Source organism: Nerophis ophidion, linkage group LG04, assembly GCF_033978795.1.
Source record: "Nerophis ophidion isolate RoL-2023_Sa linkage group LG04, RoL_Noph_v1.0, whole genome shotgun sequence".
In the NCBI taxonomy this organism is placed as follows: domain Eukaryota; kingdom Metazoa; phylum Chordata; class Actinopteri; order Syngnathiformes; family Syngnathidae; genus Nerophis; species Nerophis ophidion.
Window position 1 is genome coordinate 78,514,982 of NC_084614.1, and position 24,885 is coordinate 78,539,866.

Genomic DNA, 24,885 nt, shown 5'->3' on the forward strand with positions numbered 1-24,885 from the left:
AAAGGGAATAAGCGGTAGAAAATGGATGGATGGGTGGTGTTAAATGAAGTGGCAGGAATGTTTAGGATAAACACACTTACTATAATTGAACACAAACATAATGTTCATATGTTGTAATCATATTTATTATTACAAACAGGTATTTCAGGTGCAAAGGAATGGTGCGGAATTCCAGAATTTCAAGTAACACACAAAAACAAACAAAAAACAAAACTTTCAAATATGTGTCTTTAAACTGACATTAACAGTAAACTTGCAGTGTAACTAATGTAGAACAATAATGTTTCTTTAGCCAAGAAACTATACTGTGTTTGTCTGGTATGTTTTTTTTTTTTAAATACAACTTTGTATTATTGTGGGTTTGATTACATTTTTAGCACATTCAACAATACTGCGATTATAATGCAAACAGTGATCATTTTGGTCACAGTAACGGTGATATGACAATTTGGTATTATTACATCACTGCTGTTTAGTTTAGTGTTTTTTTACTTTTAACTTCCTAAGAAACTGTCATTTGCAATGGAAATGTTAGTATTAGTTTGTAAAATACTGATTCTTAAGAATTAACTAATAATTTGACTTTTAACCATATAAATACCTCACAAATGGATATTGTCCCTTGCTTACGTCTTGGTTTCACATCAATGATATTTTCCAAATAATGGTTCTAAAATACAACTCATTCTAATATATTACTCATATTCCTTAACTTATTGTAGACATTGTGGTGTGAAGTGTCGGCAAATTTCTTATTTTGTGCATGTCCACATTTCCTTTGGTGAGGTGCAACAGCTCTGGGCCGACTTGGAAATGGTCTGGATGAACGTGGCAAGCTTTACCTTGTATTATGCAGACTTTATTTAAGGGTAAACAAGCACGACAGTTATAGGCACAGAAATATTTCACAGCAACAATTCCTCGGATCACCGAAGCACAAACATTCCCGTCACTCCTGCACACTTCCACTTTTTCGCCCCTATATAATGTCCCCTGTTTGAACTTTGTTGTCCCACACTACGCGGGTTATCATGGGAGATCGAGTTTACTTCTCAGATGAGCCCACTTAATATTGTCAGAAAAAAACACACCCACTGGAGTTCTCGTTTGATAGCGTCACACATCACGGCATTATTGTGAGAATTTTGAAACCAATATAACGTAATATTTACAATAATGTTGCATCCCTCGTCAAGATCCTTTCTCATAGGTTTGGTTTGATGCTGTGTGTTTACTAAATCTTAGTCTTTTGAGTTTTTTGGTTCCTCTTCTTTGTGTCAGGGGATAGCAGCAGAATAACACTGAAGGAGGCGGTGCCTCCTGAAGGATCCCAAAACACTGCTCTTCAAATGGAACACATCCAACCTTCAGGTGACCGTGCAGGATGTACCACTCTGGAACATCAAGCCTCTCCCTACCTGCCAGGTACACCCACCGTCTTCTGTGTCTGACTATTGTTTTGTTGTGAATTTTGTCACGAAGCAAATCCTGCTAAAATATGACAAACTTTTGAGTGTAAGAATGTGAGCGATATGCTGAGATGTTATACGTTTTGCCTTTTGACAAAATGTTATAAAAAACCTTTAATGATTTGTATTCTATTTTAATTTCAGCACATGAAAGTATTTCTACTTCTGACTATCAAAGACAATGGAAAAACATTTTCCAGAACAGCCCTCACAGATCCTCCTGATGGCCTAACAACTAAACTACATGTCGATGCTGAGTATGATTCATCTCAATCATTTGAGGAAGCTCTCCCTGATATAGGGGATTGGATGTACAATGACGGACATACGTTTTATGAAGGATTTGAAGATAGTTTGAGTGAGGAGTGTGCAGAAGAGTCAAATTTCAAGGACACAACAGACAAACCAATACATGACAATGCATCAGAAGCCATGGCAGAGTGCCTTCTGATCATCATGGGTTATGTAAACTGTCATAAAGTCACTGATAAGGCCCTAAGCGATATGCTCAAAATGTTCAAGTTGCTTTATCCCGATAGTCTGAACACAGACTGCTTAAACAGTGTGCAGAAGTTCAAAAACTTTTTTTATCCCACTCTGCATCATCGCTTATTATATTACATAAATCCTCCAGTAATTGTTTTGGGCCAATAGAAAGTAAACAAATAAAATGCCTGTTTTGTGGGACTAGTGTCAGAAGAAAGATTCTCATCCTTTTTTTTAAAGTATGTACAGATTGATTTCTTCTTTACCGTAGCACATTCATGTGCCAAATGGGCCCTTGTTCGTGAATTTAAACATGCAGGTTTTTCTTTGCTGCAAGATAGTGTAACATATGAGACATGCAGTTATGTTATTCCCCTATTGGAAACTTCTGCCAGTACAGTAGTATCCTTGGATGACATATTGGGTAAAGTTGTTTTCCTTGACTTCACATCTATGCTTGGCATTGTGTTTGCAGTTCATTTCCCCAATACACTTGAAAAGTTTTAGATAATTAAGAACTGAACTGGCCTAAGAAGCCACAAATCAATTTTTTGATCATTGTTATAAATGCTCTGAAAATACACACTGATGTGATGTTGCCGTGGATGCTGTAAAAGTCTGTAAATATGTACTGTATATGGAGTATCATTGTTGATTATGTTTTTGCATTGTGTGTAATATTTCAGTGGCCAAATTATTACATTTACTTGTTTAATAAAACCACTGGCTTTTTTTAATGAATACATAGGCCTACTATGCTACTGTATTTTAATATTAGTCCTTATAATGGTGGTTGGAGAGCCAAATATCTTCTGAAGTGGTACCTTGTTAAAAGAGTTTGAGAACCACTGCTCTAGAAAGTTCACAAATGTTAAAAGCTCTTAAAAAGTGTCTTGTGATCATATCAGTATTGTTTGGGTTCAGTTTTAAATCTCACAATTGTAGTCACTGAGTTACTGTACATGGCGTGCGGATAAGAAATCAACAAATTAAGTAGAAAATTATTTAAATAAACCATTTAGATTACAGACCATATATCCATATTGCCTGAATTAATTATTTTCTCCAAATGTTGGCGTGAGATAAACTGGAGTATGATTGAGGTATAATTAAACTGTGTCAATTAAAATGCATTTTTGAAATTATTTTTTCCAAGCCAGAAAACGGGTATATTACAACTCAAATAGTGAGCAGTGAGAGACAAAACCAAGTATATCTCTCACTCAGACATCATTGAGACATATTGAAACAAATACTCATTGATTGTCTTTTTGCCGAAATAGCAAAGAGACATCTGAGAACTCAAACAGTGAGTAGTGAGAAACAAAACCATGTGTATCTCTCACTGAGTCATTATTGAGACATATTGGAGACCAGCTCATTCATCTCTCATTTTGGTCTTTGTTGAAATCGGAAAAAGAGATAACTGTTAGACAACTTTGAGATCTCTCACAGTGCTCACTGCGAGCCTTATTTCTCAGGAGCTACATTTGAGAAGAATGAGAAATCTACTTTGGTCTCGATTAGTGCTCTTTTATGTCTAGGAGATATATATAAGACATACATGAGATCTCATCTTCAATTTTGCTTTGCTATGGGCTAGCTCTAAGTTCATCAGGAGTACTGATGTTGTATAAAGCTGGGCCTGGATTTGGTTGCACATTGCCTGATAGCAGAAGTAAGAACAATATAAAGATTTTCCGTTTCATATGGCAAGGTGACCTCATGACAACATTATTTGGCTTCACAATATCAAAATGAGTAATATCAGAAGGAGAAAACCATCTGTTTAGCACAGAAATACACCATAACTGAAGCTGGTTAGAATTATTTAGCACTGACCCACATGTGGATATCAATAACCTTTGTGTAAATGCTGTAGTTTCAAAGGACCAGGTGATTGTTATTGCGTTTGGTAGAGTTAAAGGTTGGTGGAGCACCTGGTCAGGTACCCCACTACAATTGCAGAAAACAAGTCCAGGAAAAAGCATTAATATTAAACAGAGAGCTTTTGTCAAAGTCATTGTTAAATTGTTTTACTACCTACCCAGGTCCAATAATCAAAGTTCAGATGTCCAAGCTACAAGAGTTGGAAGACCAAGCTAAGGCTAGCAGAGGCCCAGCTTTAGTCAGTCTGAGGCTAAGATGGATCCAGGCCGTGGAAGACGGAAGGCCAAGATGAAGCCAGTCGACTCAGACTGTAGGTAGTGGAAGGCCAAGCTGAGACTAGTATAGATCCAGACTGTGGCAGATGGAAGGCCAAAATTTCAGCTAGCAAAACATCCCCCGGCTTCAGCGGGTCAGAGGCCTCCAGATTTCCAAATCCAACAAAAGCAGTCAGAAATACCACTTTTTGGAAGTAAGCCTTCATTCATCAATTGTTACGCTTAAAACTAGTGCAATTTACCTAAATCGGCTAAAAAAAAGAGACTAAAACACATAGAAATTCAGACCACTTTGACAAGCAGACAAACAAAAGACAGTCCTGTCGGCCATCTTGGATTGGACATTCAACATTAACCCAATTTGGAAATCGGTCTGTCGTTATTTATATTTGTGGATTCACCTACTTTTGACGGAGGAAGAAGAAAGGCGGGTTTGCTGATTTTTGGAACGCTTTTGCTTGAAAGACTCAGGTTAAAAAGGCATGAAAAAGAAAAAGGCAATTAGAAATATTATACATTATGTCCCATACAAGCTCATACACGACACATTCTACAGATAGTGTATAAAAAAACTAAATAGTGGAATAAAAGAGGTGAAAACATGTGAAATGGAACAAAGAAAAGTTGCATTGTTGAGTCTAATAAAGCTGCCATGCAGGTTGTTTTCTCTTTAAAGCTGTCATTGCTCAAAAATAATAATGAATCAAACTCAATGTTGTTACAAATTATTTAAACTAGTCATGGCTCCAATTACGTCACTTACAAAATTTGACTTCAGAGTATTTTTATAGGATATTTTGTGTTTATCCTACAAAAAAAAGGGTTTTTGACTAAAAGGGCAAAAAAAAAAAGAAAGAAATGAAGAAGCTGTCACGTACTTGCATGGCTGCTCTAGTTGTGACCCCAAGATGCAGGAGACAGGAGGACGACGTGCGGGTGAGAGTCTTTTAATTCCCAAAGGGAGCACAAGGAGGTGCAGCAGGGAAGTGCACAGAAGCATAAGCAGCATACAGAAAAACCAAAGTAACGTTTCACAAAACAATCCTTGAGCCCTGACTGGAGGGCGAGGCAGGCATAAATAGAAGCCAGTTGATTAAAGTAAAAGTACCAATGATTGTCACACACACACTAGGTGTGGTGAGATTTTCCTCTGCATTTGACCCATCACCCTCACCCCCTGACCAGGTGTGGCCAGGCTGCCAATCAGCGACAGGTGAGGAGGGAAAAGGGCTCAGGGAGACAAACAGGAAGTGGGACCAAAATAAGAGCGCTGACTAGGAGATAAACACAAACGCAAATGGACTGCGTGACACCTGACGTGACAGGTCGTCACAGAAACGAGGGATGGATCTGAAATTTATCGAAGGACTTAAGTGTTGAAAGTAAAAAATAATGTTTGACTTATTTTTATGAGTGGGGCCCGTTTGGATCCTAATAATTTCAGTGGGACAAGTTTTAATTGTCATTGCTCAAAAAAAAATTATGAATTAAAATCGATGATGTTATGAATTATTGACCTATTTAAGATTGCAATTAAGTTGAGTAAAAAATATTATTTTGTGGTTTTGCCATAACAAAACAAGGTTTTGACAAAAATGGCGTAAATTATGAAAAAAAAGACTGATAAGGACGGATAAACCTGAAATTGATTTAGGGATTTAAGTGTTGAGTGAAAAAGTAAAAACATAAACAAAAATGAACGACTTCTACCATTTTTATGACTGAGACTCTTCCTGGTCCCCAAGAAAGCAGTGCGAGGCGAGTGGAGAAAAAACGGATTTATTGACAGAGATGTGACACAATGTGATATTGATCATAAGCAGCGGCCATTGAAAGAAAAGAAGAAATCCTCGTCATGACGTCAAGGCCATGAAACGTGCGATTTTACAGCCACCAACGTTTGATCTTGAAAGTCTTTTAACGGCCAAAGAAGAATACATGGAATAGCGTGAGGAGCAGTCGGACGAAGAACAAAGCACATCTCCATCTCATCTCCGAGTGTGATGACGTCCCTCAGCGATGGAGACATCTCCCTGTGTTCCAGTGCACAAAGCATCCTGGAGGAAGAAGACCACTCAGCACATTCCCGACAGAAGCAGGTGAATCCAAGTTGAACATCATCTTCACACAAGAACATTTGGAGGTGCAGACAGTCCATGTGAGCTTACTCAGCCTTCAGCCGCCTGCACGTTCTCGTCGAGCTCCACGCCGCCGTGGCGAGCTGCGGGACAAACGCAAACGGTGAAGGAAGAACATCCAGAAGGTGCCTCGTCACTCACATCAGATCTTTGAGGTGTGACTTGGAAACATGACGAGTCAGCACACTTGATGTCTCATTTGGCTGATCCTCATCATGAGGACTCCTGTCAAAAGTGAGATATGCCAGACTTTGTATTGTGTGTGCTCACAGGAGGGACTTTTATTGTGAAGGAGTCAGCTCCAGTTGGGCTTTTCCGGCTAAACTTGTAACAAAGGTCCACATCAGACCTCCATGTGAGTGACGCTTCACCACGGCTTTGTTTCTTGCGGCTCAAAGAAAAGATGTTTTACTTACCAGCTGGATCGTACTGGGCTGAAATGAAAGAGAAACAAGGTGAAGTGGACTTTTCCCCTCACGTCACGCCGTGTTTCTACGTGAGAGTGTGCGCTCTGTCTCTGTGGATCTTTGAGTGTTTGGCTGGAAGGCAACTAAAAGATGGCCGCACCTTTGCAGCCCGGATGAAAGCATCAACTCACGGCCTGGACCGAGTGCACCGAGAAGAAGAAGACAGAGGACATTGGCGTCCCTCACCTTGTCTGTTTCTGTGACGCCTGACCATGACCATGATGATGATGATGATGATGATGGCCGCCACAGCGAGGACCGCCGCCGTGGCAGCGAGGGCGACGCTCAAGTTGTCTGTGGAGAGCAAAAAAGCACAAGTGGAGTGACAAAGCATGAAGAGGAAACCTTCATGACTACTTTGCATGCAGACGTCAAGCGTTGTCATGGTGACATGGATCAATAATGGTGACAGGTGGACTTGTGATGGGAAACATCTCCAACTAAATGTGTCTTTCTCACCTTCATGGCTTGCGTTGCTCAGGATGCTTCTTCTCTCCAGCTTGGTGACCAAGTCCTCCTTGACGCCTGACAGCTGAAACACACATTCGTACTTGCCCTCCACGTCGGCCGTCACCTCCACTTTCAGCGCCACCGACATCTGGAAGGTTCCGTCGTGGTTGGGGAGTATCTCTCCGTGCTCCACGTCCTCGAAGATCTGCTCGCCGTCTTTCCTCCAAAACAGGTCGGCACCGTCGGGGTAGAAACCTGTCGCCATGCAGCTGACCGGAGAGGACGGCGTCTTCTGGAGCAGGAACACCTCTGGAAGCTCTGCACAGGAAGTGATGTCACGTGTGAACACAGGACAACGTGGGGAGAAGGTGTGGATGGAGAGAAGGTGGGGACGGAGAGAATATGGAGAGAAGGTGTGGACGGAGGCAAAGATAGAGGTAAAAATGGAGAGAAGGTGTGGATGGAGGTAAAGATGGAAAGAAGGTGTGGACGGGGGAAAAGATTGAGAGAAGGTGTGGACGGAGGCAAAGATGGAGGTAAAGATGGAGAGAGGGTGTGGATGGAGGTAAAGATGGACAGAAATTGTAGATTAAAGTAAAGATGGAGATAAGGTAATAACGGAGGTAAATATGGAGAGAACGTGTGGACAGAGGTTAAAATGGAGAGAAGGTGTGGATGGAGGCAAAGATGGAAAGAAGGGGTGGATGGAGGAAAAGATGGAGAGAAGGTGGGGATGGAGGTTGAGATGAAGAGAAGGTGGGGATGGAAGTAAAGATGGAGAGAAAGTGTGGATCGAGGTAAAAACGGAGAGAAAGTCTGGATGTAAGTAAAGATGGAGAGAAGGTGTGGATGGAGGCAAAGATGGGGAGAAGGTGTGGGTGGAGGTAAAGATGGACAGAAAGTGTAGATTAAAGTAAATATGGAAGAGAAGGTAATAACGGAGGTAAAGATGGAGTGAGAGAGTGGATGGAGGTAAAGATGGAAAGAAAGTCTAGATTGAGGTAAAGATGGAGAGAAGGTGAGAACGGAGGTAAAGATGGAGAGAAGGCAAGATTGGAAGTAAAGATGAACTGAGAGAGTGGACGGAGGTAAAGCTGGAGAGAAGGTGAGGACGGAGGTAAAGATGGAGAGAATGGGGGTACAAATAGAGAGAAGATGTGGATGAACGTAAAGATGGAGAGAGAGAGTGGACGGAGGTAAAGATGGAGAGAAGGTGTGAACAGAGGTAAAGATGAGGGAGAGAGTAGATGGAGGTAAAGATGGAGAGAAGGGGAGAATGGAAGATGGAAAGAAGGTGATAACGGAGGTAAAGATGGATAGAGGTAAAGATGGATAGAACTTGTGGACGGAGGTTAAAATGGAGTGAGAGAGTGGACGGAGTTAAAGATGGACAGAAAGTGAAAACGGCGGTAAAGATGGAGAGAAGACGAGAACGGCGGTAAAGATGGAGAGAAGGGAAGACAGGAGGTAAAGATGGAGAGAACGTGTGGATGGAGGTAAAGTTGGATAGAAGGTGAGGATGGAGGTAAGGAGAGAATAAGGTAAAGATGGAGAGAATGGGGGTAAAGATGGAGAGAAGGAGAGAATGATATAAAGATGGAGAGAAGGAGAGAATGGAGGTAACGATGGAGAGAACGTGTGGATGGAGGTAAATATGGAGAGAATGGCAGTACAAATAGAGAGAAGGGGAGAATGGAGGTGTAGATGGAGAGAAGGGGAGAAAAGAGGTAAAGATGGAGAGAGGGAGAGAATGGAGGTAACGATGGAGAGAATGTGTGGATGGAGGTAAATATGGAGAGAATGGCAGTACAAATAGAGAGAAGGGGAGAATGGAGGTATAGATGGAGAGAAGGAGAGAAAAGAGGTAAAGATGGAGAAAAGGTGAGAACAGAGGTAAAGATGGAAGGAAAAGGAGAGAACAGAGGTAAAGATGGAGAGAAGGTGTGGATGGAGGTAAAGATGGAGAGAAGAAGAGAATGAGATAAAGATGGAGAGAAGGTTAAAGTGGAGATAAAGATGGAGAAAAGGTGATGATGGAGGTAAAGATGAAAAGAAGAAGAGAATGAGATAAAGATGGAGAGAAGGTTAGAGTGGAGATAAAGATGGAGAAAAGGTGATGATGGAGGTAAAGACGGAAAAAAGGTGAGAACAAAGGTAAATATGGAGAGAAGGTGAGGATGGAGGTAAAGATGGAGAGAAGAAGATAATGAGATTAAGATGGAAAGAAGAAGAGAATGAGATAAAGATGGAGAGAAGGTTAGGGTGGAGGTAAAGATGGAGAAAAGGGAAGAACGGAGGTAAAGATGGAGAGAAGGGAAGAACGGAGGTAAAGATGGAGAGAAGGTGAGAACGATATAAAGATGGAGAGGAGAGAATGGAGGTAAAGATGGAGAGAAGGAGAGAACGCAGGTTAAGATGGAGAGAAGGTGTGGATGGAGGTAAAGATGGAGAGAACGGAGGTATAGATGGAGAGAAGGGGAGAACAGAGGTAAAGATGGAGAGAAGGTGTGGATGGAGGGAAAGATGGAGGGAATAAGGTAAAGATGGAGAGAAAGAGAGAATGACATAAAGATGGAGAGAAGGTGGGAATGGAGGTAAGGATGGAGAGAATGATGTAAAGATGGAGAGAAGGTGAGAGCGCAGGTTAAGATGGAGAAAAGGTGATGATGGAGGTAAAGATGAAAAGAAGAAGAGAATGAGATAAAGATGGAGAGAAGGTTAGAGTGGAGGTAAAGATGGAGAGGTGTAGATGAAAGTAAAGATGGAGAAAAGGTGAGGATGGAGGTAAAGATGGAGAGAAGGTGAGAACAAAGGTAAAGATGGGGAGAAGGTTAGAATGAAGGTAAAGATGGAGAGAAGGTGAGAGAAAGAGAGAAGAGTATAAAGAGACAGGGTGTAATGTCAGTAATGTTCCTATAGGGGGAGTGCTAACAAGTTAAAAGGTGAAAGTACATGTTGTGTTTCTACCTGTTCTCATTAGGACCTCCTTCCCATTGTTCACATGCTTCTTCAAGTAAGAAGGACATATCTCAGTGTAGTAAAACTTCTGGTGGTCTAGTAGATGTTTGTCCTGGTCCCAATTGAGTTTGTCGGGGAAAGCTTGTTGTTTTGCTGCAGTAAATGTCCATGTCTTCATGTCCAACGATATGTAATCTTCTCCATCATAACCTTCCTGATGCCAACCTTTAACTTCATCAGTCTCATCATTCCATTCACATCCATACATCCTCTGGAGAATGTGAACACCTGAGACACACACAGTGTTGTAAAGCAGAGTGACACACACACACACACACACACACACACACACACACACACACACACACACACACACACACACACTATTAGTGTAGGTTATTATGGGATAGACAGAGACAAGTATCAGTGCAGTAATGTGTGTTTACTACAGTATAAAAAGAGTACATCAAATACATTTAAGTAGTAGAAAGTTCAACATAAACAAACCTCCAGTTTGGTTGAAACGCTTCTTACGAACTTCAAGGTTGTGTTTGTCCCTCAACTCATTAACAACACCGATCTCTGTTTGTCTCTGCCAGTATTTTGGATCCTCTGCTGTGATTTTGTTCATCCAGTCCTGTTTGGCTTCTGCTTTCCTGCTGTTGCTGTCATAGTGAGAAATCTGAACTCCATCAACATAACCAACACTCACATACTCTGGGAAGTTTGGAACTTGAGAGGACGCAGTGTGGAAATACTGCAGCGTGTGAATCACTGAAAGAAGAAAACAACAACAGGATGACTTTTTATTATTTTGTTTCATGTTCAACAATCTTGCACTGTGAATATTTTAGCTCCTTCCGTCTTCAGTCGGGTCTTAAAGTGAACATCAAACACTGCTAGATATCACAGTCAAGACTCACATGTTCTATGACAAATACAACACATTAATAATATTACTAACATCTGTTGACGGTTTGAACATTTTGAAAATAAACATATATTTTCTACAATGGAGGCTGAATAAAAAGTACAACAGAGTTGAACACAACCTGTTCTGCCCATTTGATGTCGACTCTTACTGACATCTTGTGGCGGGGTGATGTTACTACACTTGATTAGTTTCTGACACTTCCGTGTTTGAAGATTTGTGTTCGTTCTTACAAGCCTTGGAAAAAATAAGTCTTTGAACAAGAAACACTAAAGTCAAAATAAATAAAGAGCCTAAACGGATTTATCTGCTTCTGTAACCTTCTTGGAACATTTTTAATTTTTAGTAGGAAAAAGGGAAAATAATAAAATGTTAAAAAAAGAACCAGGATTAAGTAATAAAGGGCTTAAATAATACAACAATAATTTAATTAATAAGTAACAGAAACTCTCAGAAGTCAAATAAGCACAAAGATGATTTATGAGTAAAATATTAATAAACTTATAAAAATGACTTACCAGGCGTCACGCTGTGCATTTGCACGACCAGAAGAAAGAATAAAAACAAGTTCATGATGTCAGCGCGAAACAAAAAGATGTTTGCCACTTTTAATCCCGCAGAGAAAGACAAAAGTGACGAACACTCGCTTGACTCGCAAACAGGAAAAATGAACCAGGAACTGTCGAGGCTCTTTTTATAAAACTCCACCTGAGCCAATGAGGAGTCAGCATTCTGTGACGTCACAGTGAGGAGAGAAAACGAAACGCTATTCTGCACAGAAAAGTGGCAGCAGTCAACTGACAAGAAGTCTTCTACTGGACTCACTAGTGAGCGCCCCTTGTGGCCACGTCAGGTAAATGCTTGTGTGGCTTTTCTGGGAAATCACGTGACTTGACAACAAAAAGGTGGGTCAAGTTGGCCGCCAAACTTGGAAAGAAAAGAAAGAAAGAGGAATGAAGGTGAGATTGAGAGTTAAAAGTAATGACAGGGCTGGAACATCCGATCAGTGATCGTATTGTAGTCCTCTCAAGAAAGCATCAATACAAATAATGATTGATAGACATAAAGTCGCTACACCGCAGGACATCCTCACTTCTTTTTATTTCACGTCTTAACTTTCACCTCCGTTATGTCTCCCAAGCGTGAGGCGTCCCTGCTGGGGTAACGGGACACGCATCTGCCTCGCATGGGTTCGATTCCCGGCCAGGGTTGCATCAGGAAGTTTCATCCTGAGTAAAAAAGTCAGCAGAAAGCCTTCATGAGATGGACTCGCTGTGGCCAAAGTGCTGAACGTGGGGGAAAAGTGTGAGGCAGACGCTTCTGCTGGCAGAATATCAAAGAAAGTGAAAGTAAAAGTAGACACGGTAAAGCCAAACATTGAATGCATGCTTGTTTCAAGTCACCTAAACTCGATGGTGATCGTTTTTATTTTTATTTTGTCGTACCTGTCAAAGGTGAACACACTTATCCACGTAGGTGAGTAGTAACGAGTTACATTTACTTAGATAAGAAACACAACTTTTACTTTGCTATATAACATTTTATTACCATGGTTACATTCATTTATATCAGGGGTCAGCAACCTTTTTGAAACCAAGAGCTACTTCTAGGGTACTGATTAATGCGAAGGGCTACCAGTTTGATACACACTTAAATAAATTGCCAGAAATAACCAATTTGCTCAATCTACCTTTAATAAATAAATCTATATGTATAAAAAAAATGGGTATTTCTGTCTGTCATTCTGTCATACATTTTTTTTCCTTTTACGGAAGGTTTTTTGTAGAGAATAAATGATGAAAAAAACACTTAATTGAACGGTTTAAAAGAGGAGAAAACAGGAAAAAAAAGGAAAATTAAATTTTGAAACATAGTTTATCTTCAATTTCTACTCTTTAAAATTCAAAATTCAACCGAAAAAAAGAAGAGAAAAACTAGCTAATTCGAATCTTTTTGAAGAAATAAAAAAAAAAGAATTTATGGAACATCATTAGTATTTTTTCCTGTTTAAGATTAATTCTAGAATTTTGATGACATGTTTTAAAAGGTTAAAATCCAATCTGCACTTTGTTAGAATATATAACGATTTGGACCAAGCTATATCTCTAACAAAGACAAATCATCATTTCTTCTAGATTTTCCAGAAGAAGAATTTTAAAAGAAATTCAAAAGACTTTGAAATAAGATTTAAATTTGATTCTAAAGGTTTTTCTAGATTTGCCACAATAATTTTTTTGAATTTTAATCATAATTGAAGAAATATTTCACAAATATTTTTTGTCGAAAAAACAGAAGCCAAAATAAAGAATTAGATTAAAATGTATTTATTATTCTTTACAACAAAAAAAATACATTTACTTGAACATTGATTTAAATTGTCAGGAAGAGGAAGGAATTTAAAAGGTAAAAAGGTATATGTTTTGGAAAATCCTAAAATCATTTTTAAGGTTGTAATTTTTCTCTAAAATTGTCTTTCTGAAAGTTATAAGAAGCAAAGTAAAAAAATAAATGAATTTATTTAGACAAGTGAAGACCAAGTCTTTAAAATATTTTCTTGGCACCTGGCCACACCTGGTGTCAATCAGCCCGATCCTTTCCCTACCTGCTTTTGTCCTCCAGTCAGGGCTGGATTATTGTCTTGTCGATGTCACTTCCGTATTGTCGCTCCTGTCATGTCGTGTCATTGCAGCGTAGCGGTAAGCTATCTTTCGGTATCTGTTTGTATCTTACTGTCTTTTGTTCCTTGCTTCCGTTTTGTTTTCATTCTCCAAGTAACGACTTCTGTTTTCCTGTTTGCTACCCGCTAGCTTCCACGCTAGGCCCCTTTTTGTTTGTTGCTAGCTTCCATGCTAAAGCTCCTTTTGTTTGTTATCCGCCTTGTGCGCGTCCTTTGTTAGTACCCTTTTGTTTGTTCTTATTCTATTATTTTAATCAAAACATGTTTACCTGCAAAAAGCCTGTCTCCTTCTCTGTATCTTGGGGTTCGTCACCAACCATCTTTGACAGTATTTTACTTCTTTATCTCTTTTTTTCAACCAAAATTGCTCTGATTAAGGGGTACTTGAATTAAAAAAATGTTCACAGGGGGTACATCACTTAAAAAAAAGGTTGAGAACCACTGCTCTACAGCTCCACATGTATAACAGCCGTCAACCTACATGTTACATTTTTGTTTCAAAAAATAATTTGTAGATTATATTCTGTTAATTTTCAATTATATTCCTTTCATTTTGGTGGAGCTGGACAGTTACTAACGCTGGCTACTTTATTAGCATGCACCCTTCTCTTCATCTACTGTGTTTACATTCCAACATAGCTAAACTCCATCAAATGACCACAGTCGCCCCCTAGCGTACAAGAGGCACACTGCGTATGGCCAACCGTCACATTAGAGCAGGGGTGTCCAAACTTTTTCCACTGAGGGCCGCAGACTGAAAAATCATAGCAAGCGGGGCCATTTTGACATTTTTTTTTATTTTAAAAACCAATACATGTATAACCAATATACATTTAGGCCTCCACTCTGGTTTGATCCCGGGGACCCCAAAGGGTTTTGGTCCAAAACATATTAAAAATGTGTCATTATTCAGTATTATTTTTGTTTTATTATTATTCAGGTTTTAAATCTCCAGATCAACATTAGGTCCATCTGTCAATATAATGATTTTAAAGCTTTAAGTTGTATGCTCTTTTTGTCAAAGAAAACCCTGTTTTTAATGGGGAAAAAAAATACAAAATATGCAATATTATCACCCAATATTTTTTCAAGTGGAATATTTGAGATTATATAATAATTGGAGCATTAACAAAAAGTGAGGAGAGGCGGGCCGGCGGGGAAAGTGTCACGTCAGCCGCCATGTGGACGTCGGACACCAACATGAGCGAACGCTTCCTTTCTGGCTCCAGGAGAGGACCTTACCTGCACACTCAAGCCGCAGGTGTGTGAGTGTGTGCCCGCCAACTTTGAAGGGGCTCCCGCCGGCGTGGATGTGGAACTATGGACGGACTGACAGCCTTGCTCGTCTTCCTGTGGATTGTTCAAGACTAACACTCTGTTGCTGCTGCCCTGAGGAGGCTAACACTCTGCTGCTGCTGCCCTGAGGAGGCTAACACTCTGCTGCTGCTGCCCTGAGGAGGCTAACACTCTGCTGCTGCTGCCCTGAGGAGGCTAACACTCTGCTGCTGCTGCCCTGAGGAGGCTAACACTCTGCTGCTGCTACTGCCCTGAGGAGGCTAACACTCTGCTGCTGCTGCCCTGAGGAGGCTAACACTCTGCTGCTGCTGCTGCCCTGAGGAGGCTAACACTCTGCTGCTGCTGCTGCTGCTGCCCTGAGGAGGCTAACACTCTGCTGCTGCTGCTGCTGCCCTGAGGAGGCTAACACTCATCTGCTGCTGCTGCCCTGAGGAGGCTAACACTCATCTGCTGCTGCTGCCCTGAGGAGGCTAACACTCTGCTGCTGCTGCTGCCCTGAGGAGGCTAACACTCTGCTGCTGCTGCCCTGAGGAGGCTAACACTCTGCTGCTGCTGCTGCCCTGAGGAGGCTAACACTCTGCTGCTGCTGCTGCCCTGAGGAGGCTAACACTCTGCTGCTGCTGCTGCTGCTGCTGCTGCCCTGAGGAGGCTAACACTCTGCTGCTGCTGCCCTGAGGAGGCTAACACTCTGCTGCTGCTGCTGCCCTGAGGAGGCTAACACTCATCTGCTGCTGCTGCCCTGAGGAGGCTAACACTCTGCTGCTGCTGCTGCCCTGAGGAGGCTAACACTCTGCTGCTGCTGCTGCCCTGAGGAGGCTAACACTCTGCTGCTGCTGCTGCCCTGAGGAGGCTAACACTCTGCTGCTGCTGCTGCTGCCCTGAGGAGGCTAACACTCTGCTGCTGCTGCTGCTGCTGCTTCCCTGGGGAGGCTAACACTCTGCTGCTGCTGCTGCCCTGAGGAGGCTAACACTCTGCTGCTGCTGTTGCTGCTGCCCTTAGGAGGCCAACACTCTGCTGCTGCTGCTGCTGCCCTGAGGAGGCTAAACCTCTGCTGCTGCTGCTGCTGCCCTGAGGAGGCTAAACCTCTGCTGCTGCTGCTGCTGTCCTGAGGAGGCTAACACTCTGTTGCTGCTGCTGCCCTGAGGAGGCTAACACTCTGCTGCTGCTGCTGCCCTGAGGAGGCTAACACTCTGTTGCTGCTACCCTGAGGAGATTAACACTCTGCTGCTGCTGCTGCTGCCCTGAGGAGGCTAACACTCTGTTGCTGCTGCCCTGAGGAGATTAACACTCTGCTGCTGCTGCCCTGAGGAGGCTAACACTCTGCTGCTGCTGCTGCCCTGAAGAGGCTAACACTCTGCTGCTGCTGCTGCTGCCCTGAGGAGGCTAACACTCTGCTGCTGCTGCTGCTGCTGCTGCCCTGAGGAGGCTAACACTCTGCTGCTGCTACTGTCCTGAGGAGGCTAACACTCTGCTGCTGCTGCTGCTGCTGCCCTGAGGAATTAGCAAGCATTCATTAACATCAATTTCTCCAACTCCAGTACAGCAGCACCTACCACCAACAGATCAAGCAGACTGCCATAAAGCCTGCTGATCAAGGTACTCCAAGGTTAAACTACCAACAGTAACCACAGGTTGACGAGCTGGAAGAAATAAAACTCTCGCTTAACTTTATGTCTGAAGAGTTGTCCAGAGTGGCAAACCAACAAACTGCACTTAGTCAACTAGTGGAGGAAGTTAGAGAGCTAAAAAAAATAATCGTAGACAAATCAATTAAAATATTGGAAAGACGTGTTGATGAACTTGAACAATACACAAGAATGGATGATGTGATTGTCAGTGGCTTGGACACCAAACACCGCTCATATGCTCGAGCAACTGCAGGTGAACAGAATGGTGGGGATGAGTCCACGACGGAGCTAGAAAACCTGGAGCAACAGGTCCTGCAGTTTTTTTCAGTCTAAGAACATTGAAATAGACAGTAATGCTATCTCTGCCTGTCATACCCTCCCTCGAAGGGATAACTTGGCAAAACAAGCAATTATTATAAGGTTTACGAACAGGAAAGTAAAAACTGATCTTTTGAGACAGTGTAAAAAGTTAAGAGGTACGGCAGTGTACATTAATGAGCACTTAACAAAAAAAAACTCGGACATAGCAAGACAGGCTAGGGCCCTAAAGAAACAAGGGAAAATTCAGTCCACGTGGACACGGAATTGCAAAGTCTGGATAAAACTACAGGGCACGCCTGAAGAAGCAAAGGTTCTAGTAATCAGAGAAATGGGGGAGCTTGAAAAGTACAAATGATGAAACCAGAAATCATGTTGCCAACTTGCTAATTGAATGTTAATATAACAGCAAATGAATGAGTGAAATATGAACTTTGCACTATGTTTGAAAACGATATAGACCCTGAAAAAAATGTCTTCAATGTCATAGCAATGAATTGCAAATATTATACAGATGAACAATATAATGACAGTATACAATTAAGTAACCAATTAACAATTATACATATTAATAGAAGTCTGTCTGCAAACTTTCACCATATAAAGGAATATTTAAGTCAATTTGTAAAACCTTTTAGCATTATAGCAATATCAGAAACTTGGATAACTCAAGAAAAAAGTGTAGATTTTAGTCTGAATGGATATGAATTTGTGCATTTGGATAGAATAGATAAAAAGGGAGGAGGAGTAGCACTCTATATTGATAAAAATCTAAACTTTATTAAAGTTGAAAATATCATTGAACAAGTAATGGAATGTATAACGGTAGAGATTATAAGAGAAGGAAGAAAACATATCCTAGTTAGTTGTATATATAGAACTCCGGGATCCAAAATAGAAACCTTCACCAAAGGATTATTTTATAAATTGAATAACAAAGAAATATTTATTAGTGGAGACTTTAACATTGACTTAATACATACAAGTAGCAATAGAGAAACAGCTGAATTTATAGACACAATGCACAGTATGAGTTTGATATCTTTGATAAATAAAGCAACAAGAATCACATCACATAGTGCCACCCTAATTGACAATATATTTACCAATATAATGGATGACAACCTAATATGTGGAATCTTGATAAATGATATAAGTGATCATCTCCCAGTCTTTGTGGTCTACAACTGTGCCAGTAAAATTAAAATCAAGAATGAATGTGAAACTGTCTATAAAAGAATCATAACAGAGAAAACGCTCAACAAATTCAAGGATGAACTACAGAAGCAAAATTGGAATACTATTTATGATAAACAAGAAGTTAATACAGCTTATGAAGAATTCTTAAACACATGTAAAATAGTATATGATGGAAATTGTCCAGTAGTAAATTATAAAAGGAAGTCAAAGTACGGCGAGTTTAAACCGTGGATGACTAAAGGACTCCAAAATGCCTGTAAAAAAAAGAATATTTTATACAAGGAATTTATAAAAAATAGAACTTTAGTAAATGAAAATAAATATAAAAAATATAAAAATAAACTAATCAATATAATCAGAATGTGTAAAAAATATTATTATATAAATAAACTGGAATATAACAAGAATAATATAAGAGGTGTATGGAAAATATTAAATGGTATTATTAGAAATAAAACTGATGGTAATCAATACCCACCATACTTTGTGGAAAATAACAACATGATTAAGGATAAGGAGGTGATAGTAAATACATTTAATGATTATTTTATAAATATTGGACCGAAACTAGCAGAAGAGATAAAGGTAGAAGGGACAAAAATAGATGCAGCAGATTATATCGACCCAAACCCTAAAACAATGTTTTTAAAACCAGTAGTAGAAAGAGAAATCAGGAACATAGTCAAAAGTTTTAAGAACAAAACAAGCAAAGATGTGGATGATATAGACATGCAAACTTTAAAGTATGTGATAGATGGAATTAGTGCTCCATTAGCGTATCTATTTAACCTTTCATTTGAAATGGGAGTATTTCCTCAACTAATGAAAATTGCAAAAGTTGTTCCTATTCACAAAGCGGGAGACGGACACTTATTCACAAACTACAGACCAATCTCAATATTACCACAGTTCTCCAAAATATTAGAAAAAATATTTATAAATAGATTCGATGGCTTTGTAGAAAAAATGAATTATTAACAGATAGGCAGTATGGTTTCAGGAATAATCCATCAATTGATTTAATTGAAGAAATAACTGATAGTATTGATAAAAATAAATATACAATAGGAGTATTCTTAGATCTTAAGAAGGCTTTTGATACAGTAGACCATAGTATTCTTATTAGAAAAATGGAAAAATATGGTTTTAGGGGTATTGTTCTGGAATGGATCAAAAGTTATTCATCTGATAGAAAGCAGTTTGTACAGATATCACAAAAAAAAATCATGTTGGTTAAATATTAAATGTTTGGTACCACAGGGGTCAGTCTTAGGGCCCAAGATGTTCATCATGTATATAAATGATATTTGTAAAGTAACTGAAAACCTTAAATATGTGTTATTGGCGGATGACACCAATGTACTCTGTTCTGATGTGGACTTGCAGCAGCTCCTGAGGACCGTCACCATGGAGATGTGTAAACTAAAAAAATGGTTTGATACTAATAAATTATCATTAAACCTAAATAAAACTAACTTTATGTTATTTGGAAATAAGAGAAATGATATCGATGTAAAATTATATATAGGCAATGTAAGTATAGAAAGAGTAAACAAAATCAAATTTTTGGGTGTGATCTTGGACCACAGGATCTGCTGCAAGTCACACATTACATACATCAAAGGGAAGTCACACATTACATACATCAAAGGGAAGTCACACATTACATACATCAAAGGGAAGTTGGCCAGAAGTATTGCTGTCCTGGGTAAAACAAGGCACATTCTTCATCAAAAAACATTACACACTCTTTATTGAACACTTGTTTTACCATATTTGAGTTACTTTCTAGAAGTTTGGGGAAATACATACAGGACGAACATCCAACCACTATTCATAATGCCAAAAAGGGCCATCAGACTGATACATAACACAGGACCCCGAGAACACACTAATGGATTATTTATAAAAACATTTGATTTAAAACTACCAGATCTCATCCAACTCAAGACTGCCCAAATGATTTATAAAGCAAGTAAAGATTGACTTCCAACAGGGTTACAGAAGATTTTTTACAAAGAGAAGGGAATTACAATTTAAGAGGAGAACTACTTTTTAAGATCCAATATTGTAGAACAACGCAGAAACGAATGAGTATAACAATAGCAGGGGTTAAAATATGGAACTGTTTAAAGGATGAAATAAAACACAGCACCAACATAAACCAGTTTAAAAAGCTTTTTAAATCATTTATCATGAGTAAGTATAAGAAAGAAGAGCAAACATTGTTTTAGAAAGACAATAATATATAATATGTATATAAATACAATTTTTTATTTTATAATTATACATATAGGTTATATTAAAATGTATATATTACCACTTTATATGGAATTTAAATAAATTGTGTATATATAATATATATGTATATATATATATATATATATATATATAAGTGTACAAATGTATATGTTTGATTTAAATGTTAAACTGTGTATAGGAGACGTGTGCTACATATATGTTGCTTATATATTGTTTAAAAAAAAAAGTAATATAAGTGAAGCATATTTTAGATTTTATATATTTTGAACCTTGTTCTTGTTGTGGATCTATTTTAGGCCCCATCCTGTTCGCTCTTTATCTCCTCCCTCTTGGAGATATTTTTAAGAAACATGGAGTGTTTTATCACTTTTATGCAGATGACTGCCAAATTTATATGCCGATTTCAAAAGGCCACGCCCCCTGACACCCTTTCTTAACTGTCTATGTGACCTCAAGGCTTGGTTAGCCCAGAATTTTTTAATAATGAATGAGGGAAAAACGGAAATTTTAGTTTTTGGTCCGGCCCTCACTGACTTGGGACCATTGCAACATGATGTGTGTCCCAAAGTCACCAGCCTTGGCGTCACTATAGACCGCCATTTTAAACTAGACAAACAAGTCAATGGCGTTTTAAAATCGTGTTTTTATCACCTTCGTCTTTTAGTAAAGGTTAAACCGTTTTTATCTTTTAACCTTTTTGAACAAGTGGTGCATGCTTTTATTTCAAGTGGCCTGGACTACTGCAATGCACTTTATGCTGGCATTAGCCAAAAAGCTCTCTCCCGGTTGCAGTTAGTCCAGAACGCGGCAGCAGGACTTTTAACAGGGGCCAGGAAACGCCAGCATGTAACCCCAATTCTTCAGAGTTTGCACTGGCTCCCTGTTCATTTTAGAATTGATTTTAAAACATTGCTGTTTGTTTTTAAATCTTTACATGGACTGGCACCTCAATATATCTCGGACCTCATCCAAATTTACACTCCTGAGGTCCGAAAGCCAGTTCCAGCTCGTGGTGCCCAAGACCAGACTTAAGACCAGGGGAGACAGGGCCTTCTCTGTGGTCGGCCCTAAGCTCTGGAACACTCTGCCCCTCCATGTTCAAACTGCTTCCACAGTGGACTCTTTTAAGTCTCGTCTTAAGACCCACTTTTATTCTTTAGCTTTTAACACTACGTGAGTTGTGTGGTTCTCTGTCCTCTGTTGTCCTCTGTGTTTTTTATACACTTTTATTTTAATTTTACTGTTTTAATTGATTTCACCCTTTAAAATAGTTTTTAATCATATTTGTTTTTATATTGTTTTTATTGGTTTTATTTTTATTCATTTTTTGTTTTATTCAGTCATTGGTGGAGCATAATATTGTTTTTAACATGGCTGTGCAGCACTTTGGAAACGTTATTGTTGTTTAAATGTGCTATATAAATAAAGTGGATTGGATTGGATTGTTGTGATGGGGTAGGTTTATATAAGCGTTGCTTCAACCTACACCCTTTTGGATCAATCATTGCTCAAATGAGTGTTTTTTTGTTTTGTTTTGTTTTTGGTTTTTTTTCTTTTCTTGTTGTTGTTCTTTGTTTTATGTGAAGATTGCCGAAATAAAATACATTGATTGATTGATTGATTTGCGCCTAGAACTATCCGCATGGTTCTTTTCCTCTTTGATCTGGAGGACACAACGGCCACAGTTTCCAAAAAACTATTTGAAATGTGGACTCGTCAGACCACACAACTCTTTTACACTTTGCATCAGTCCATCTTGGATGAGCTCGGGTTTAGCGACGCTTGCAGAATTTCTGGGTGTTGTTGATAACTGGCTTTCGCTTTGAATAGTACAGTTTTAACTTGTACTTACAGATGTAGCAACCAACTGTAGTTACTGACAGTGGTTTTCTGAAGTGTTCCTGAGCCCATGTGGTCATAACCTTTACACACTGATGCCACTTTTTGATGCAGTACCGCCTGAGGGATCGAAGGTCAAGGGGATTCAATGTTGGTTTTCAGCCTTGCTGCTTACGTGCAGGGATTTACCCAGATTCTCTGAACCTTTTGATTATATTATGGACCGCAGATGGTGAAATCCCTAAATTCCTTGCAATAGCTCGTTGAGAGTTGTTGTTTTTAAACATTTGTTCATGAAGTGGTGACCCTCGCCCCATCCTTGTTTGTGAATGAACAAACGTTTCATGGAAGCTGATTTTATACCCAATCATGGCACCCACCTGTTCCCAATTAGCCTGTTCACCTGTGGGATGTTTCAAATAAGTTTTTGATGAGCATTCCTCAACTTTCTCAGTCTTTTTTGCAACTTGTGCCATTTTTTTCAAACATGTTGCAATTCCAAATGAGCTAATACTTGCAAAAAATAAAGTTTCCAGTTTGAATGTTTAGTATCATGTCTTTGCAGTCTATTCAATTGAATATGGGTTGAAAAAGATTTGCAAATCATTGTTTTCTGTTTTATTTACCATTTACACAACGTGCCAACTTCATTGATTTCGGGTTTTGTATATTGAAAAAAAGAACATAATTTAAAAAAATAATAAAGGCCACAAAAACGCATCGATCAATTTGGCTGTAATTAGCCCCTTAAGTCCTTTAGCAGCTATAAAATGATGTTGCTGAAAAGACGATATCTCTAAAATGTGTGTCTGTGGAGCACAAGCACTGATCCTGCAGCCGTGTGTGGAACTGTCAGTGTGCCCAGTTACTAAATAAAAACTAAATAGTGCTGGCACGACAGCGGTGAGTGTTGATAAATCATATTGGGCGTGATAAATAATTATATTCGCATTTCCTCCCAGTATTGTGGGAGTTTTAATGATCAGCATATATTTTGCATGTTAATGAAGACAGAGACCCAAAATGTATTGCACGCCTTATTCTGCTCACTTAAGAGACACAATCCACTTTGCACAGGTTTAGTAGATCAGCTCTGCGTGTGCTATCGGGTTTGCACGTGTTTTAGTACACGCGAACCTTTAATAAATCAGGCCCTATGAGTCCAACTCCATCCTGGAGACGAGGATTGCACTTTGTCAGGCCTCTACCTTCACACCTGTGCAACTTGGGTGTGCCACCTGAAGACTAAGCTCAAAATAACCACAAGAAGGTGCCAATCTCTCAGGAGGGGAACTAAAAAAATAAAAGTGAACTCAACTCAATAAAGTATCCTTGATCCATATTTTTCCAACCATCACTACATTTATCTTAACTTGATGGCCTAATTCTTAAACTGAATGTTCACCTTTAGTAGGACTTCACACACAATAGTCAATATTTACACCACTGAAAAGTACAATCCACTTATGAGCAAAACAAAAACATTCTTCTCAAACTAGTTTATCAACAAGTCAGCTGCGTCATGCCTCAAAGTTTCCGCCTCCTCCACTTATTCACACACAGAGAAACTTAACAGCACTGCCTACACTCTAGACCAGGGGTCTCAAACTCAATTTACCAGGGGGCCACTGGATGCAGAGTCTGAGTGAGGCTGGGCCGCAAGAAAAGATGTATTTATTCATTTTTTTTTGCATACTCCTCAGCATGTCTAGTTGTATAAAGACGTTTCAAATTGTATCCCTTGTGCAACTTTCTGGGTGCAAATAAGACACGTCGGGGTGCCCCTGTGCTCAACAAAGAAATATCGCATCTCCCACTTTTCCTGGAATTGTCTTTGCTCATCACTAACCCTTCTCTTCACTGCAGGCTTTGAAAAAGACATGTTTGGGGTTGTGGAATATATTTGTATTTAGCCCACGCACGGAGAATAATGTTGTTTCCGCAATGTGCGTCGCTCCGCTTTTCCTCCCTACAGCAACACGGCGGTCGGCGGATAATAGCCGGGAAAGTACCGGGATAGCGAGCGCTAAAAAGTGACGGCTCCCGGAGTGTTTATATGTAGTGTTCATTGTGTGAGGCAATGCAAACTAAACAAGAAAAAAAAAAGCAAATAACGGTTTGAATTGGTCCAGGTTATCGGGGACTGTTATTACTGACGGACAGGTGTCGCGGTGTGACTGCAGCTAGGCACGTAATTGAACCCCCGTCTCCATGGCAACGTCTCTGTCGCTTTCACTCATTTGCCGCTTTTCCACCAACGCAGGGTAGGCAACCCAGAACGTTGAAAGAGCCATTTTGGACCCGAATAACACAACGCTGTCAAGCGCCGTTCATATAAAACTTGCGGGCCGCACTAACATTAAAGGCCTACTGAAATGAGATATTCTTATTTAAACGGGGATAGCAGGTCCATTCTATGTGTCATACTTGATCATTTCCAGATATTGCCATATTTTTGCTGAAAGGATTTAGTAGAGAACATCGACGATAAAGTTAGCAACTTTTGGTGCTGATAAAAAAGCCTTGCCTGTACCGGAAGTAGCAGACGATGTGCGCGTGACATCACGGGTTGTGGAGCTCCTCACATCTGAACATTGTTT

General features: G+C 39.8%; 1 protein-coding gene across 1 annotated transcript in view; it reads right to left on the minus strand.

The window, feature by feature from the left end:
• Window positions 1-5,883: 5,883 nt before the first annotated feature.
• Window positions 5,884-24,885, minus strand: part of LOC133551928 (class I histocompatibility antigen, F10 alpha chain-like) — a 29,455-nt gene continuing 10,453 nt past the window's right edge. Inside the window, exons 2-6 of the mRNA XM_061899137.1 lie at window positions 10,641-10,907; window positions 10,143-10,421; window positions 7,185-7,493; window positions 6,289-7,019; window positions 5,884-6,177 (exon numbers count right to left, since the gene is read on the minus strand). Coding sequence (XP_061755121.1) covers window positions 6,853-7,019; window positions 7,185-7,493; window positions 10,143-10,421; window positions 10,641-10,907 — 1,022 coding nt within the window. The 3' untranslated portion in view covers window positions 5,884-6,177; window positions 6,289-6,852. The remainder of the gene's footprint in view (window positions 6,178-6,288; window positions 7,020-7,184; window positions 7,494-10,142; window positions 10,422-10,640; window positions 10,908-24,885) is intronic.